The sequence below is a fragment of the Ahaetulla prasina genome, chromosome 6, assembly GCF_028640845.1.
Source record: "Ahaetulla prasina isolate Xishuangbanna chromosome 6, ASM2864084v1, whole genome shotgun sequence".
Classification (NCBI taxonomy): domain Eukaryota; kingdom Metazoa; phylum Chordata; class Lepidosauria; order Squamata; family Colubridae; genus Ahaetulla; species Ahaetulla prasina.
This window is the reverse complement of record NC_080544.1, coordinates 51,260,772-51,280,064: the sequence shown is the minus strand read 5'-3', so window position 1 is coordinate 51,280,064 and position 19,293 is coordinate 51,260,772. Positions and strand designations below refer to the sequence as shown.

At 36.5% G+C, this 19,293-nt stretch overlaps 1 protein-coding gene across 3 annotated transcripts in view; it reads left to right on the top strand.

The window, feature by feature from the left end:
* ATRNL1 (attractin like 1) overlaps window positions 1-19,293 on the top strand; it is a 618,957-nt gene that overhangs the window by 153,041 nt on the left and 446,623 nt on the right. For all 3 annotated transcript variants that reach the window (XM_058187058.1, XM_058187059.1, XM_058187060.1), the window contains exons 19-20: window positions 1,599-1,736; window positions 8,658-8,751. In XM_058187058.1, coding sequence (XP_058043041.1) covers window positions 1,599-1,736; window positions 8,658-8,751 — 232 coding nt within the window. The remainder of the gene's footprint in view (window positions 1-1,598; window positions 1,737-8,657; window positions 8,752-19,293) is intronic.

Sequence of the window (19,293 nt, the reverse complement as noted above, 5' to 3'; positions counted from 1 at the left end):
TTTATATGAAGACTCAAAGTATTTTATTAATGACACACATTATAAATAATGTTTTCTTCTATCAGCATAACTGGCATTTATATAATAGCTCATGTTACTGCATTAATAATTTAAAAACTGGTTCTGTCTACATATTCCTGTTGATTGCAGAGCAGCTTTTTCCTATAGTTCGCACAGTCTTCGTATGTAGTGTTGCCTAATAACACATCCCCAAAAATATATAGCTATCAGCAATATAGCCATAATCATAAACTCAGAAAATTGGTAACTTGAGATCAAAAGTAAAGCATAGGTTGATTCAGCCTTCCATCCTTTCAAGGTCGGTAAAATGAGAAGCCAGATTGTTGGGGCCAATACTGTAAACTGCTTAAAGAGGGCTGTAAAGCACTGTGAAGCACTATATATGTCTTAAATGCTAGTGCTATATGTATGTGTGTATATATTGATTGATTGATTTTTAAGCCTTAATAGAAACTCTTTTCTCTAGTTTCTGTCATAGTATGAGAATTAAAAATGATCTCTTAAAATGAAAGAGAGATGAAAAGGCAGTGATTGAGAACTGAAATTGTTTGAAGGAACTGCCATGATTCACAAGTGCAAACATTCTTTAGGTTTTTTTCATCAGCGCAACCTTGGTATTATAGCACTTTGCTTTATTCTGGCCACAGAGTGTGAAAAAAAGACAGAAACATGTTCATAACTGTCAAAAGAGAAGCATGCACAAAACAGAGGCGCTACATTAGTTCAGGGCACAAGGAATAATGATCCATGTAAGTCAGCAACAAGGTAATTAGTAATAAGGGTACTCAAGAATGGTCAGGCCAGAGAGGCTAAGAAATGAAAGTTGACTTTTGGGATATAATGGTTTTTCCTAGGATAAGAAACATTGATATTATTTGTTTTTGAACAAGTATAGCAGAACCAGGCAGCTGGTTAATAAGTACTTGTCAATGAAATTTGCATGTTTAATCTACTACAGATTTCACCAGACAATGTACCACTCTAGGCAAAGAGTCAGATAGGGGGATGTTTTAGTTGTTTCTGTGAATGGCCAATTATATTAGTTTTCTTACTGTTCTCATAAAGGAATCTGCGTTATTGGACACTGCTGCTACTCTAGGAAGAAATGGCCTGATTTTCCATGGTTTGTTTGGCAATTGCCTGTTTCTATCGGCCTCCTTTACTCTCTTCTTTAATATATTCTGCTAGTTCTGCGGATATTTGGAGTACAAAGGCCAGCTCTTGATCTGAAGGTGTTACATGGCCAAGAGCTATGCTCTTTTGTAGGATAGCTGTCTCATTACGTCTTCTCTCTGTAACTGGATTGCAATATGTATTTTTCTCTGCATTGCCATTTCTGCAGCAAAGGAACAGAATCCAAAGTTCCTAGTAAAAGAAATTAAATTGCACATAGGCAAGTAATGAATGCAAGGTATATTCTTTATATTCTTCTCCATCAGCTAGTCTAAATTTATATTTATTCAGTTTACTAAACTCATTTGTTGATGCTAATCACAATGTTCTGTACTTTTTAAGAATGACCGTTCCTTTTCTTTGTCTTTACCCATATATATATATTTATTTTGTTTTAATTTCAGCTTGCCAATGTAATGGACATAGCACCTGCATTAATGGCAATGTATGTGACCAATGCAAAAATCTAACTACAGGAAAACAGTGTGAAACATGCATGCCCGGTTATTATGGAGATCCAACAAATGGAGGACAGTGCACAGGTAATGTTGAAAAGTTTTTCAAGTTCACAAAACTCTAGTGTAATGGATGTACACAATATTTAAATGGGCACAGTTGGTTTAAATAAATAAATATTTGAAAATTGGATAATGCTTCAATGCTCTGATGAAGACTCTAGGAAATAAGGGAAGTTCTGTTACATCATTTATGTAACTTTACCTATTTTAACATTTCTCTCATTTTCATATGTTTTGAATCGCGTCACATTCTGTCATTTTCATATTAACTTGAAGAGAAACATTGACAGAAATATTTTCCCTTAATACGACAATTTTTATTTTGGGTCCTACACAGAACCTTATGCTTTATTAAATTGGCTGATAGACAAGTATTTATTCCTCAAATAGAAAGATACATTACCAATCCTGATGTCACTGAAAACTCAATGGTTTCAATTGCGTTTAGTGTAATCTATAAAAACTGTGTGTGAACTGTCTATAGAAACAGATTCACTAGTAAGTATGACAGTTTATTTTCATATCATTTTATTAGAGTATAAATTATTGATATCTAACCTTGGGAAAAAATATAGGTGTTTTTTTTTTTTGCTTAAAGTATAACAAATACCAGGGCTATAGCTACACTTTTTAAAAAAAGAATGAAAATGACAAAGGTAACCATATACAATTATTTTTGGAAAAATTTGAGAAGTGGAAATATGTTGCTCTATCCCCCAATAACGTTCTCTGTTGGTTGAGCAGGGATGGAATAGATATAGATAATATAGCTGATTAAATTATCCAAGGTATCCTTTTATTCAACTGTTTTTATTAAATTAACTAACAATAAAATAAAATGTCTTTAATATCTTTAATAAATATTGTAGAGGATGTTATTGAGATGTCTGTGTAGTCAAACTGCCAGAAAGGGAAATAAAGCATATTGAACCAGGAGGCTAAGAAATTAGAAGGTAATTCGGATTTAAATGAAAACCAAAGACTATCATGATCCTATTTTGTGTAGAAAAGTGGTTTCTTGAACTGAATTATTAGTAACTTCTACTTTGGAGGGCATTCTAATAATGTAGGTTACAAATTCATGGAAAAATATGCATGAAAACAGGAAGGTTTGTACATTCTTAATTTAACAGACATGGTTGTGTTATTCCTAGACTTATTTCTGTATATGTTATTAGATTTGTCTATGAAATCTAAACTGCCTCATGACAGTTTACTACATAACAATTAAAACATCCAGTATAACATAAAAAATAAATATCTATGATATATTGTTTTAAAATATAAAGAACAAGCATTCATGATGAATGGATGCAATCAATGAATCACATAGTTGCTGTTTTATTTCCAATTTATTTTGAATTAATTTTCTGAATGAATAACTTTTGATGGTGAAAAAATAGAGACCTATTTACCCTATAAGGTTTTGTATATTTTCAATTCTGTTTTTACATCTGAGAATAAACTTAATTTAAATAAATGGAGTTTATATTTTTGAGTACACTTCATATGATTGCTTGATTTTGTTATGTTAGCAAACTGATAAATTTAAAATTAACAAAAGGAAATTGCATAATTGGAAGATAAATAATATAACCGAAAAAGCAGATGATTTTAAATTCTTAGGGTATTTGCTCTTCAGCTAATCTTAACTTGGAAAATTTAAATCAGAGTGCACAGATACAGAAACCTAAAGCTCTATTTCTCAGTGATAGTTTTACCAGAAGCAGTAAAAGTCTTTAAGGTATTAAGGAAAATGCTTTGTGTGCGTAATTTTGCTAGTAGGAGAACTTGAGAGTATTAAAAGTCATCTAAAATAAATTGATCAATGTAATGCTTTGCATTGACTTGGTGTAGTCCAAAGGCACTTTTACATTTACAAACTGTTCTCAGTTCCTTAGAGATATGTGTGAGAACTTGCCAGCTAAAATATTGATTAAAAGTAAACTGTATGAAAGACTCTACAAACGTTAATTGTCAAGGACAAGTTCATTTTTTCTTCAGAAAAGCCAAAGCATAAGTACAGATTTAAATATTCATCTCACCTCTGTTTCAACAAGGCTATATCTCTAGAGATAAAAATTATATGAGGTCTAGGGAGAGATTAAATAGTATTTCCTACAGTTCTATAGACCAGGGCTCTCCAACCTTGACAACTTTAAGCCTGGCGGACTTCAACTCCCAGAATTCCCCAGCCAGTTTAAAGTCTGCCAGGCTTAAAGTTGGAGACCCCTGCTATAGACAATCTATGCAGAGCCCTTTGCTTTTATGCTGGTTAAATTATTTTACTAATATTTGGTATGCCCTACAGAATAGTTTCTTGCATGCTGCCTTTGGTGCAATGCCATCTATAGTTTTGGTGGAACATCTCTCTGCAAATTCTCTTATGTCTCTACTAAGAAGATTCAAGAAAACTAGTTCTCTATATTTTGTTGCCTTACTCCATATACTTACCTCTGTTAGCATTCAACATTAACACTCATCTGGCAGCAAGCTGACTGGACCAGCCAGATGAGAAAAGAGATAATTACTGCTGTGATGAAAGATCTAAGAAAATTTATTTATTTATTTATTGCTGCCTGTGTGAGTGAGTGTGTGTGTGTGTGTGTGTGTGTGTGTGTGTGTATACACACACACACAGTAGAGGTGACAAATAGATTTAAAGAATTAGATCTGATAGACAGAGTGCCTGATGAACTATGGACGGAGGTTCGTAACATTGTACAAGAGGTAGCAACTAAAGCCATTCCAAAGAAAAAGAAATGCAAGAAAGCAAAATAGCTGACTGAGAAAGCTCTGCAAATAGCTGAGGAAAGAAGGGAAGCGAAAGACAAGGGAGAAAGAGAAAGATACACCCAGTTGAATGCAGAATTCCAGAGAATAGCTAGAAGAGATAAGAATGCATTCTTAAATGAACAGTGCAAAGAAATAGAAGAAAACAATAGAATAGGGAGGACCAGAGATCTATTCAAGAAAATTAGAGATATGAAGGGAACGTTTCATGCAAAGATGGGCATGATAAAGGACCAAAATGGCAGGGACCTAACAGAGGCAGAAGAGATTAAGAAGAGGTGGCAAAATTACACAGAAGAACTATACAAGAATGAGCTTAATATCCCTGATAACCACGATGGGGTGCTCACTAACCTTGAGCCAGACATCCTAGAATGTGAAGTCAAATGGGCCTTAGGAAATCTGAGCAACAACAAAGCTAGTGGAGGAGGCAGTATTCCAGCTGAGATATTCAAAATCTTAAAAGACAGTAGAAGCTTAAAAGCAGTAAAAGTGCTACACCCAATTTACCAGCAAATTTGGAAAACTCAACAATGGCCACAGGATTGAAAAGGTCAGTTTACATTCCAATTCCAAAGAAAGGCAATGCCAAAGAATGTTCAAACTATCGCACCATTGCACTCATTTCACATGCTAGTAAGGTTATGCTTAAAATCCTACAAGCTAGGCTCCAGCAATATGGGGATCGAGAACTACCAGAAGTACAGGCAGGATTTTGTAGAGGCAGAGGAACTAGAGATCAAATTGCCAACATACGCTGGATCATGGAGAAAGCTAGGGAGTTCCAGAAAAACATCTACTTCTGCTTCATTGATTATGCTAAAGCCTTTGATTGTGTGGATCACAACAAATTGTGGCAAGTTCTTAAAGTGATGGGAGTACCAGACCCTCTATTTGTCTCTTGAGAAACCTGTATGTGGGTCAAGAAGCCACAGTGAGAACTGGACACGGAACCACTGATTTGTTCAAAATTGGGAAAGGAGTCCGGCAAGGCTGTATACTATCACCCTGCCTATTTAACTTATATGCAGAACACATCATGAGAAAGGCGGGGCTAGATGAATCAAAAATTGGAATTAAGATTGCCGGAAGAAATATCAAAAACCTCAGATATGTAGATGATACCACTCTAATGGCAGAAAGCGAAGAGGAACTAAAGAGTCTCTTGATGCGGGTGAAGGAGGTGAGTGCAAAAGTTGGCTTGGAACTCAACATTAAGAAAATTAAAATCATGGCATCCGTCCCTTTCAATTCCTGGTGAAGAAATGGAGGTAGTGACAGATTTTATTTTCCTGGGCTCCAAGATCACCGCAGATGGGGACTGCAGCCAAGAAATTAAAAGACGCTTGCTCCTGGGGAGGAAAGCTATGGCAAATCTAGCTATGGCAAAGTACTAAAAAGCAGAGACATCACCCTGCCAACCAAAGTGCGTATAGTCAAAGCTATGGTTTTCCCAGTTGCAATGTATGGCTGTGAAGGTTGGACCATAAGAAAGGCTGAGCGCCAAAGAGTTGAGGCCTTTGAACTTTGGTGCTGGAGAAGACTCCTGCAAGTCCCTTGGACTGCAAGGCGAACAAACAAGTCAGTCCTAGAGGAGATCAACCCTGACTGCTCTTTAGAAGGTCAGATCCTGAAGATGAAACTGAAATACTTTGGCCACCTAATGAGAAAGAAGGACTCACTGGAGAAGAGCCTAATGCTGGGCAAGATTGAGGGCAAAAGAAGAATGGGACGACAGAGAACGAGGTGGCTGGACGGAGTCACTGAAGCAGTAGGCATGTGTTTAAATGGACTCCAGAGGATGGTAGAGGACAGGAAGGCCTGGAGAAATGTTGTCCATGGGGTCGCGATCGGTCAGACACGACTTCGCAACTAACAACAAATGTGCCCATGGTGACTCAAGGCGGCTTACAGAATAAAAATTGCTTATTTTTTGCTCAATGACAGTTTTTAAGGAGAACTTGAACCTATTTTAGAATTGCTGTTGAATTCATTAATTCATAGGTATTGACTTGTCTATAAACATAATTAGGTTATGTTTTATTTATGTTTATGTACTTTTGTATCATATAACAGTTTTGATTTCTGATCTAATAACTAATAATATAGTTTGCTGTAATAGCTACTGTTTATAATTATTATTTGTTGATATTTAAAACACTTTATCATCTTTGAGAAAATAAATAGTAAATTGTTTTTGATTTTATGTTCCATTTGCTTCCTAGTTATTCAGAACAGTATATTTCAGAATAATTTTATCAAAGAGGAAATATATATTTAATTATAAAATCCTTGCTTGGCATTTTGTATTGTTTATTTATCAATTGTATTTCAGCATTTTATTGCTTCTCAGTGAATTGCTGGCAATGGTTTCTTGATTAGCTAGGCAATAAAATAACAGGAATCCCAATGTTAAGATTACAAATAAAAGATGACATCACGTGCATTCTTTTTTTCAATTATCTTGCTCTGATTAAATGATGTTGTTCATTATGATACAACTCAGACTTTTAAGAAAAAAAATCCTAGCATTATTGATAAATTTCTATGTCACAGGTTTTTATTTAAAGCACATCTAATATTGTGTTTGAATGAGATCATACTGTTGGTTATTACATTTATTATATATATATGACCATGTCTACTGAATACTTTATTCACAGAATGTTTTTTCCATTATTTTTCTGTATTCTCTCCCAGCATATCCCATCAGCCTTGAGAATAATGAGAGGTTATGGTACAACAGGCAGTCGGTAGAGAGAAGAGTTGAAAAGTGAATTATTTGTGCTAAAGAGGCATGACTTTCCTGCTGCTGAATGACAACAGAACATTAATTCTAGTATAAGCAACAAGTTTTTTAGCTAAAATAAGTCAAATTCTCAGTTAAATCCTTGATGCTTTGCCTCTTTCACAGTTATTGCAGTGATTTATATCCTGTCTTATCCTATCTCCTTGTTTTAAAAAGGGCGTAATTAATTAATGTCTATGTCACTTAATTCATTTAGTATATATTAATTGTAGTTAACAAATGGCAAATATTAAGCTTTAAGTTTAAATTACAACTTTTTGTACTTTATAACTTGTTAACAAAGTGGGATGAAAATTCAAGTACATTTTAGAGAAAATATTTCAGAGTTTTGGGTGGGTAGCTGTATCTAGTGTTACTTTAGAAAAAAGGCAGCGCATCCTTGAATACTTATAACTTATTCCTGTTGAACATTGCCTTTAATAACATTGATAAAGATAAATAGCATTGTCAGTTTTAAAATGTAGAGGCATGAAGAATTGGGATTAGTGGATAGCATACATCTGTTTCTGTGAGTCAAGTCATAAAATTCTATTCTGACCTTTTTCTAACTGCAACCTTTATTTCTAAGCTTGGCACTAAAAGGAGGAGGTGGCTTGAAGTTGCTAGGCAACATTACTGCTGTGGGCAGTTCTCTTGGGTGTGCTTGGCCTGGTGATGGAGTAGTAAATGATCAGGATATTGTTAGTTGACATTTTCAGGTTTCAAACCTGTTCAGGAAAAGTATTATTTTCTCTCTTTCAAAGGACATCAGACATATAAGGGTTGGAATGGAAAGAAAATAACTTATGCTAAAAATTGTAAGATGGCATTTCAATTATGATGTCCTTGCTTAATGACAGCAACCAATACCTGCTAGAGGCGCTATCCCTAAATGATGCTGTCACATGACATCATACAATGCAAGCATCAGCTGCAATGCTTGGTGATGGAAATTCCAGCCCAGTTACTGTCATTATACAAAGGCTTTTGTTATTCCATCACGAAGAGTCAAACACAACTTAATGACTGGACAACAAATATCCTCATATAATGATGGTAATTGGATTAGAATTTCCATCAATAAGTACTGTAGCTGTAATGTATGATGTCATGTGACAATGTACGGGTTGCTGTTGTTAAACAAGACCCACATGGGTCTTTAAGAAAGGACATCATGTGAATGTGACTTTCAATTTCCTTTCAGCTTCCCCATTGATATTGCTTGTGGGAAGCCAGCAGGGAAGGTCACAAATCATGTAATGTGGCACAATCAAAAGTATACATTTTTGGATATATAGTCTTGATATACAAAGTATTGTATTAAAAATTGTAATATAATTGTTAAACCCTTTCTGATTTTATAGCTTGCACATGCAGTGGTCATGCAAATATTTGTCACATGCAAACAGGAAAATGCTTCTGCACAACCAAAGGAATCAAAGGAGATCAGTGTCAACTGTAAGTATAAATGATAAAATCTTAATTTAAATCTAATGTTTATGAATAGCTCATACATTGAATTTAATTTTGTCACTATTTGTGAGGTGATAAATTTTCACTGCTAAATGAGTTTCTCTATAGCATTCCTTTATATAAAATCTATTTTGTTGTTGGGTTGTAAAAGGATGTTGTATATATTAAAGTTCAGCTTCAAGAATTATTTATCTTAAATATCTAGAAAAAGTTCTATACATTCAACTATTATATTTTCAAAATTATGCTTCAAAATACATAATATAAAAGTCTGGTTTCTTTCTGACATGCAATAATACATAATGCTGGAACTTATTAAAGTCTGGATCAATTTTGTTGCCAGTTTTTATTTGTAAGGAATCAAAAATGATCAAATGCCAATGTACAGGTCAATACTTCTGTGATCCCCTTAATTTCTGTTTGCCTCAGCCTCAAAGGCCTTGGAAGTACAGCCTTCCAGTACAGCATTTTACTGGTGCTTTGGAAGAAGGCTAAGTGTGATACAAATGAAGTTGATAGAATAGAAACCTGTAGTTCTCAGGTTTAGGGCAGATTTAATGTAAAGTAGTCTCTTGTACTTCTTGGAGAGAATGGATGACTTTTATTATTATCATTTCTTTATTTAATATTCATTAATACAATATCAAATCAATATCTTTAAACACCACTTCATGTGAACAAATGTAATAATAATAAATCAAAACAGAAAAATAATGGAGCAAACCTGTAGTTATAACATAATAAAGCTTAATTTCTATGCTTAAATTTAACTCTTTTTGAACATTTCCTGAGGTGTTTAATGTAAATGAAAACATATTGTGTGGAACTGATATCATCTTAATATCATTTTTTTTTTTTTACATTTATATCCCGCCCTTCTCCGAAGACTCAGGGCGGCTTACAGTGTATAAGGCAATAGTCTCATTCTATTTGTATATTTACAAAGTCAACTTATTGCCCCCCCAACAATCTGGGTCCTCATTTTACCTACCTTATAGAGGATGGAAGGCTGAGTCAACCTTGGGCCGGGCTTGAACCTGCAGTAATTGCAGGCTACTGTGTTCTAATAACAGGCTCCTTACAGCCTGAGCTATTCCGGCCCTAATCATAAGAAATATATTGAATATTTTATGATTCTTTATCATTGAGTGATTAACATGATTTGGTTGGATTACAAATAGTTTCAAATAGTTCCACTGGATCACAGTAATATTGCATTTGGCATGATAGCTGCAATAATTGCTAGAGATTTTTGACATGTACCAATATATCTATGTCACAAAACCTTAAGTTGGTCATTTAATAACATTTAGATAAGTACCATCATGATGAAACTGTTATATTAATATAGTGTTAGTATGACAAACTATCTGGGTAATTCTCAGAGTTTATGGTCGTTGATAACATAAAATTTCTGCTGACCATTTATTAATTTAAAAATAGAGCTAGTGCCAGTGATATGAATCTGATGTTGACTTTGCAGGCATAAGTTACCCATTTCTAACATTCTGGAAATTATTTTTCAGTATCACTTTAGAATTAATTTATAAAATGAAATATTCTTACGTTTCTGCTTTAATTAGTGCCATTTTATTTTAAAAACAGGAATACACTGGCATCAGCATTGAATGCATGTATTACATTGATTCTACACCAAGGGGAATTAATTGCCCATGCATAATTATCTTTTAGAGACCCAGATTCCTGTAAATTTAAGTAAACATTTTATCTTTCAAAATGTAGCTAAATGATGCACAGTTAATTAATTATACTCATTTGGGCAGTAAAAGTGTCTTAATGTACTTCAAATACTTCATATTTAGATTAATTCACCTTGTTCCATTGCCTTTATTTACTAATTTAAAAATGATTTGAAAGGACATGATAGAAGAATGAATAGCTAGCACTAACTCAGTGTCATCCATGATGTTCATTTCCTAGCAGATAGGTAGCTAAATCCATATGTCATATGAGTTGAACTGAACTTTCTTAGTTATAATTATGCTTGATTCTGCATCTGTCCTTTCTTTAAGCAGCCAATTTCTTTTATTGTGAATCAAATTATTCTGAAATTAACCTTTGTTTCTTTTCTTTAAAAATACCCAAATCTTTAATTTTTATTAATGGTGAAGTTAAATATAAGACCCTTTAAATGAGAAGCCATGGGACTGTCATATATCTATAACTTGATAATTTATCAAGTAAATTATCAGGTGAATAGGGAATTTTCAATATTGAACAATCAGTTGCCTAATAACCAAATTATCGTACTTTATCTAATCTGTCTTTTCTGAAAATGATCAGCTGCAACAGTTTTTACCTGCAATAGGTAACACACAGAAAAGCCAGTAAATAGCCAGAACTCACAAATAAGGAGATTATGATAAAATGATTAGAAGAAATAAGCAATAAATTGGCATACAGAATCTAGTTATGTGATTTCTTCAAGGTTCTAAAGGCCTTGATTTTAGAAATTACAAGAATTCTAGCAATATGACTCAGTTCTTAAATTGTATTTATAATTGACATTTCTTTTACACATTCTGTTATTCCTGTGTATTTGAATAATGTCCAAAAGTGAAACTGACATTAGACCGAAAAGAGAGCTGATATAGCATTTTTGATTGAAACCTAGAAAAATCAATCTGAGAACCTTCCCTTTTTAACTGGTAATTCAACTGGGAATTTGAGATATTGTTGCATAGAATGGAATAGAAAACAAATAGCAGTTCAAGTCATCATAATTGGTATTAAATAATAGCATCTGGCGCAGCTATAGAAAAGGGAATGGCAGAAGAAAAGGCCATAGAAGATATTACCTCCATAAACTATTAAAAAGACCGTAGTATTTTACAATTGCAATATTCTTATTTTTTCCCCTAAATAAATATATAATACCTTCCTGATCTCTGCACATATACAAGTAATGCTGCTTGTTGCAACAGAAAAATACATATTTTTTTAAAATAAAATATGTTTTAGTATATTTAATAAATAAAATATTTAATATTTAATGAAATATTAAAACAAAATAGGTTGTAATAAAAACCTGGAAATTATTTATTGCATTGAATGCTGAAATACCGTATTTTTCGGAGTATAAGACGCACCGTAATATAAGATGCATCTTAATTTTGGGAGAGGAAAACAAGAAAAAAAGAATTCTATGTCTCCCTACCAGCATTTAAGGTGTGCTGCTGTTCACTTTCCCTGAAAAGACCCCTTGCATGTGTGGGAGGGTTGGGGCACAGCCTGAGGAACGAGCCTCTTCGGGATGGTCTGGGGGCGGGGGAATCTGCCAGGCGGCTTCGGCGAACAAGGCAGGCCTCATGGTTCACAGCTGGTTCCCCCTCGGGCTGCCCAGTGGGCAGGTCAGGACAGACAATGGCTACAATGACTTCACTCCCTCTCTGTGCCTGGGAGCCCCTAAAGCAAAACATCCCTCCTTTCTAGCACCACTGCCCGTTGGCCCAATGCAATTTGCAGAGCCGCGTTTCAGGCAGTGGCTGGTTCCCCTCCAGTGTGCTTCAGGGAACCAGGGAGGAAAGCATTTTCAGGTTGCAGCGCCAGCCGCATGGCATGCTTTTGGATTCGGGGAGGAAAACGCTTTGCATAGCATAGCAGGGAATGGGAGCGGGGGGTTGACCGGTTGTTTGAAGGGGAGGGGGAAGATGCAGGCTCTTAACTGCATGCGCCATTGTCAGTGGTGGAGGAGGAGAGGTGAAGGAGCTGGGGTTGCTGACACTTTGGGAAGGAAGGTGAAAGGCAATCTCCCTGAGCTTTCGTGGGCGGGCGCTGCTTTTGCCAATGTGGATTCCTCGGGTCGCACCTCGCCTCTCCAGAGGCAGTTCCGAAAACAGCACTTTGCATAGCATAGCAGGGAATGGGGATGGGGGGGGGTTAATTGGTTGTTTGATGGGGAGGGAGAAGATGCACCTGAATAAAATCTCCACTATCAAGCAGGTCTCAGAGGACGTGGCTGACTACTTCTACAAGAGATGCGGGGAGGACCCAGCCTGACAGGTGGGGGGAGGTGTGCCTTCCTGGATGAGGCTGGCTTTGGCCCTGGCTTCCTTCTTGGTGTGATTCCTTCTGCTTTGGGGGGGGGGGGAAGGAGCAAGGAAGGAAAGGTGAAGGAATACCAGAGGAAACTGACAAATGTGGCAACATACCAGCGAGGTGAAATGCCAATTTTGCAAGAGTTGGTGTGTGAGAGATGACACCTCCTGCAGAACTGGAGGGCTCCATCCCTTCTCTGCAAGAGCATACCGTAAGCAGTTCCATCTGCCTGGTATTCCTTCGCCCACCCATAAAAGCTCAGGGAGCTTGCCTTTCACCTTCCTTCCCAAAGCATCAGCACCCCCAGCTCCTCCACCTCTCCTTCACCACCGACCATGGCACATGCAGTTAAGAGCTTGCATCTTCGCCCTCTACTTCAAATGACCAATCAACCCCTCACCCCCATTCCCTGCTATGCTATGCAAAGTGTTTTCCCCCAGAATCCAAAGTCATGCCATGTGGCTAGCACTGCCGCCTGAAAATGCTTTCCTCCCTGGTTCCCCAAGGGAACCCCAGCATATTGGAGGGAAACTGGCTGCCGCCTGAAACGTGGCTCTGCAAATTGCATCGGGCCAATTGGCAGCGGTGCTAGAAAGGAGGGACGTTTCGCTTAGGGGCTCCCAGGCGCAGAGAGGGCTTAGACGGTGGCTCCTCACATTGCTGGCAAGTGAAGTCATTGTGGCCATTGTCTCCCCTGAGCTGCCTGCTGGGCGGCCAGAGGGGGAACCAGCTGCGAACTGTAGGGCCCGCCGGGCAGATTGTCCCACACCCAGGCCATCCCAAAGAGGCTCGTTCCTCAGGCTGTGCCCCGACCCAGATCCCCGCCACCTGGAACCGCCCAAAATGCAACACGCAGTGGTCGAAAATGTCCGAAGGGTGGGGGCTGGTGGGTGGGCATGACTACATCCGGAGTATAAGATGCACCCAGATTTTCATTCTCTTTTTGGGGATAAAAAGGTGCATCTTATACCCCCCAAAATATGGTAGCTATTTTACCAACCTATGTCAAATTCATTTAATGTTGAAGTGTGATCATTTTATAGGTGCTCAGACAAATTTTCCATCACTTAAGTCAGTGGTTACCAACTGGTCTGCGAGAAAATTTTGGTGGTCCACAGAGAAATCGTTGCATTTCTCTTGAGGAGCCCAGCCAAGGTTTCCTGTGCCACTCGCGCTTCAGTGCTTTGACTCCCAGAGACAGGATGGGGTCCTTCAGGGAATTAGTTTGGCCACTTCTTAGCAGAGAGAAGCAGCTGGAATCAACCCTGGCTTTGCTTTCCATTGCAGAGGCTAGATCGGCCCCCTGCAAACTTTCATCTCTCAAGCAGCACTCGCTGAAGTGGCATGGGAAACTTTGGCTGGGCTCCTCAAGAGACGAGAGTTTGCAGGGCGCCTATCTAGTGTCTGCAATGGACAGCAGTTTACCACTCAGAGCCCCAAGCACTCCAAGCCCCAAGCGCCCCCTCATCAGTCCCCCACAGCAGCTCCCCTCCAGCCGGCAGGTCGAGCCCAGCGCCGGCTCTCGTATGCCATGCCAAGCCCTTTGTCTACTTCAAGCCATCTCCCATTAGGGGGGACTCCACAAAGCCCTCACCACCCCTTCCATCCTTCTGCCGCCAGCCAGCCTTTTGGATGAGGTGGAAATACTGGATCTTCAGAGGTTGGGTGGCCATGGCTAGGAAGAAAAGGAAGAAGAGCAGCAGCAGTTCTTTACCCGACTTTTCCACACAAAGCCAACTGGCTCTTTCCCCTTCTTTCCCTGTGGCTCTTTCGGGCGGGGGGGGGGGGGAAAGACCCCTTCTTCTTTTTGTACCCAGCTAACACTTTCCAAAGCTGGCTTTTCCAGTGTTAGCTGCCCAAATCGCCTTTGATTGTGATTTTTAAAAATTATTATTATTTACATCGGCTGTCCCTTTCGGACATCTCCGTTTTTCTCAGTGATTTTTCCCCCAACCATTACTTTCCCAAGTCCTCCATTTGCTTCCAACCTGCTTTTTTTTGCCTGTGTGATTAAAAACAAAGATTTAGAAACACCGGGCTTTAAAGACTTCTCTTTGTATTGGATTGGTGGATAAATCCCAGGCATGAATATGCTTATACATTTAAAATGGGAATGAGTAGAAATTCTTAAAAAGAAATTTAGCATGAAGTGGGGGAACTGAGATTTGTTAGCTTTGCTCCCCTGAAGGCCGGTGCACCCAGGTGGAGGAGCTGCTTCAGGATGACCAAAGGGCTAGTCCTGTGACTACCACAGCTCTGGAATATGGGACCAACTTTCCCACCAACTTCAGCAAGCCACCATCAGTCTTCCCGTCTTCGTTTTCTTTCACTCAGATTGACCAAGCTTCTTGAGAGAAGGAACACAAAAGAGGTTTCCAGGCTGTGTGCCTGGACCAGGCACTTTCTCTCAGGCTTCCCACCTGAAGGCCTCGCAGAAGCAGATAAGTAGGCCCGAAAGGCGGCTGAGCCTCTCCTCACCCCAGTGGTCCATGGGATTTCAAATTATGAGTTTGGTGGTCCCTGAGGTCCAAAAGGTTGGAGACCCCTGTCTTAAGTGACTTGTATAGTATATGAACTATTTTATGTGAGATATTCTTGAGGTTTATACATTCTTGTTTGTGTCTCTCTGGAAATGTCGGATCTAGAACTTGATCAATTGACCATGAATCACTAAGAAATTACGCTGTTCTTATTATTCTCAGCTAAATATATTAATATTCTCCATCAAGATGTATTCTGTTTAAGATAACATCGAGTGATGTGAGATATCTATCTGTGGGGTCCTTGGTGCTCTCTGAGTATAGTTGTTTTCTTACAGACATTTCAGTACCCAAAGTTGGTAACATTATCAGTGCTGATGATGTTACCTAGTTTGGGTAATGAAACATCTACAAGAAAACAAGCATAGCTCATTTCAAACCTGAGCTAAAAATATTCTCCTCCATTGATTTCTATGTATGATATGTAATTAGAGATGATCATCAGTTGAAGGAACAAATGCATACAAGTTTAGACGAACCATTACTTCTTATGTCAGAAAAGCTTTTTTGATACTTTTTTCTTTATTTTATGAAATCAGAAATATTAGTAACAAAGAAAAAAGATATTTCTGACTCGTGTATACAATGTGGTAAAGATAATTTTATAATTCTTACTAATCTCTGATGTACAAAAGGACGCCTCAGGATCTTTTTAAAAATGCTTGGTGTACTGCTTTGAGGAATGAAGAAGCCAAAATATAGTCCTTTCTTGTTGTCTGTTTGCAAACAAATAAAAATAAAAAATAATAATCATACTTTCATTAGCTTTGATAGGGAACAATCAAAGACAAAAAACAATTTTGAAAACCATTAAAAACAGAAAATATAAGCAATGTACTTCTTCTGTAGGAAATGGTTTTTCTTACTACCAAAACAATTCAAACATAGCTTTGCCTTGGTCAGGAGGAAGAAAATACCAATACTTTTACTAGAGGTTTAACTTGAAAATGCATTTAATGATATGGATCAATAAGATTTGATGGATGATAATAAAGCCTGCTAGAAAATGTTCATCAGTTCCTGTGTTTAATTAATTACATGTCATCATTTTTGTTTGGCTCCCAGTAAAAACAAGACTGAAATATTAGCTTAATTTAAATAGGAATAGAAAACATGAAAGGGGTAGGAAATAGTTTGTTCTTTAATCTGTCCTGTCATCCTCATTTTAATCTAATATGTTTCATGTGATAATATATTCAGTGAACTATGAGTTGGATTTAAAACTTTATTATCATTATAATTATTCTGGTATTTCACAGCTAATCATTGTATAGAACACATAAAAATATAAGTTTAAAAACATATGTGTCTTCTAATCCAAATCAATTTAAGTTGGAAATAGAAGGTTATGAATAAAAAGTTTGGATAAAGTCATTGTTTATGGTCACACGGAAAGCAAAACCAAATCTAGGAATTAGTATAATCTCTGTTTTCCTTGTGATTATTCTTAAGAATAAGATATTTCTTAAGAAAATGTTTATAAAAGCACTCTAATATTTGCAATGAGAGTAAGTTATATCATTAATGTAAGTTGGAAAAACAATACGTAGATTTTGATATAGCAAGTACACTTTGAACTCCATCAAATTTTGAGTTCCACCAAACACCATGAAAATAGATTTCTCTCTCATCAGACTTCAGTGTTTTCTCCAAATTTGTCATATACAACCATTATTAGATACAATCTTGATAACACTGATATTTCTGGACAAGGTAAAAGTGCTCTAAATGTGTCAGAGGACAAAGGTTTTGAATACTAGTACAAAAATGTTTTACATTAAAAGTAATAGGGAACTAAAATAATGACTTTATTGTTTTCTAAAAATTGAAAAGTGATGTATGCTGTAGTTAGATAAGAAAAGAAACTGTCCTGTTTTATTTATGGAAACGACTTATTTATTAATTAGGTATGCAAGTATGGAGACACACAGGTTGGAAATAGGAAAGTTCCTCTCAATGATTTTGATAGATAGTTCCAAACGACATCATGCATGTTCAGAACAGGAAAGAAAATAAACTTGCTTTCATGAAGCAAGAGAAAAATACTTACCGGTAGTTGAATACTTATTGGGGATAGTATGTGTTTATTAGCAAGCTCCTTGTGTAGCAAAGATTGCTTTTTTCTTCTTATGGCTTCTAATGGATGTAATATGCACCACCTACTGCTATATTCATTTCCATTTTTCCCATCTTTTAGGCGAGCAGAGTGAAATGTGAATAAAGAAGAAAGATTTTAGTGACAGTGTTTATTTTTGAAAACAGAAAGTAGCTTTTCATGTTACATTTCCATCTTGTTGTGAGCTATCATTAACACTCGTTGCCCTAGCAATCATCAAATGTAAAAAGAAAAATCTCAAATAAAAGGCCCTGAAGAAATTAGCTGCCGACAAAGCTTTCTTTAAATTTCTTTGCATATTCTGGGTTTTTTATTTTGTTAACAATGCCTGTTCATTTGTATTAATTGGTCTTATATTCTGCTTCTTCCATATGTTTATAACTTGACCTTCTTAATATGTTCTTCACATCATATCAACAACAAAAGATGTTGGTTCCAGAAATTTGTTTCCATGTGTCTCAAAAATCATATCAGTAATTACCACTGTAAAGTGAAATAAAAATAAAAAGAAAGAAAATATAAAGAAAAATGCTTAATCAGGATCATTTATCAAGGATGGGTGATCAAAACTCCAAATTCAGTTCTATAAGATAATTAATTATAGTATATTATGTAGTAATTGTAGATCTTGTAAAAATAAAGATTCTGACTGAAAAGCACATAATAGCAAATTATTGGGTATGCTCATATTGCTCTTCTAATTACATTTTAGCCTATTTGATCTTGTGGTTAAGGCACCAGGCTAGAAACCAGGAATTTGTGAATTCTAGTTCTGCCTTAAGGCATGTAAGCTGACTGTGTGACTGGATCAGTCACACTCTCAGCCCAACCCATCCCATTGTTGCTGTGGTGAAAATAGGAGAAGAAAGGAGTGCTGGGTGCATTCACTGCCTTGAGTTATTTATTTAAAAAAATGAAAGCTATGACTGACTGATTGACTGACTGACTGAAAGTAGATCAACTGTACTCTGGGATGAAATGCGAGAAATGTAACTTAATGCTACAGGAAACAAAGAGAGGTCAATGAGGCCATCATATTGGAAAAAAATATAATGGAAGGCACAGATTCATATATCCTATTGTAATGTGGTTGATAACCATAATATTGGACCTTGCCAGAAAAAATAATAATGTGCATGCTGACATGCATATGGCACTAGAATTTGGGAGATATTTTTGTCTCATATTGATGACTTCTGTTTCTTTCTGATGTTTCGTGAACATGGCTATAATATAATATTTGGCTACTGAATGGATTAGTGCTGGCTAAAGACATTGTTGTCTGATATTGCAAATAACCTCATTTGTTATTTTAGTGCATCAAAATTAATTGTAGCAGGGATAGCACTAAATTAAGTGTAGCACTGATTGTGGCACTCAACTGATTATCAATAATGTTTGTAATGTCATAGATTGGCTATGCCTTCTCTAATTTGAACTGCATGCCTTTATTAGATAATATTGTGTAAAATATTTCCACTATGTTTATGTTGCTATGTATTAAGTCACATAAATATTTAGCAGCTGTAAGTATAACTGATAAAATTGACTAAATGCTGGGGTCTAATATAAAAATAAAGCATTTTTAAAGCATTCAAGATTGAGGTAAATTTTACACATATCTATATGATATCCATGAACACAGAAAATTTGCCAATTTCTAGAATTGGCTCACATGAGTTTTATAAAGCCATACTAATTCTTAGCAATCTTAAAAGAATCTTACAAATATTCTGCTTTCTTACCTGCTTTGACACCTTCCCAGGTATTATTAGGCACTATAATTACTAATTTTCTTCTCTTTCTTGAAGA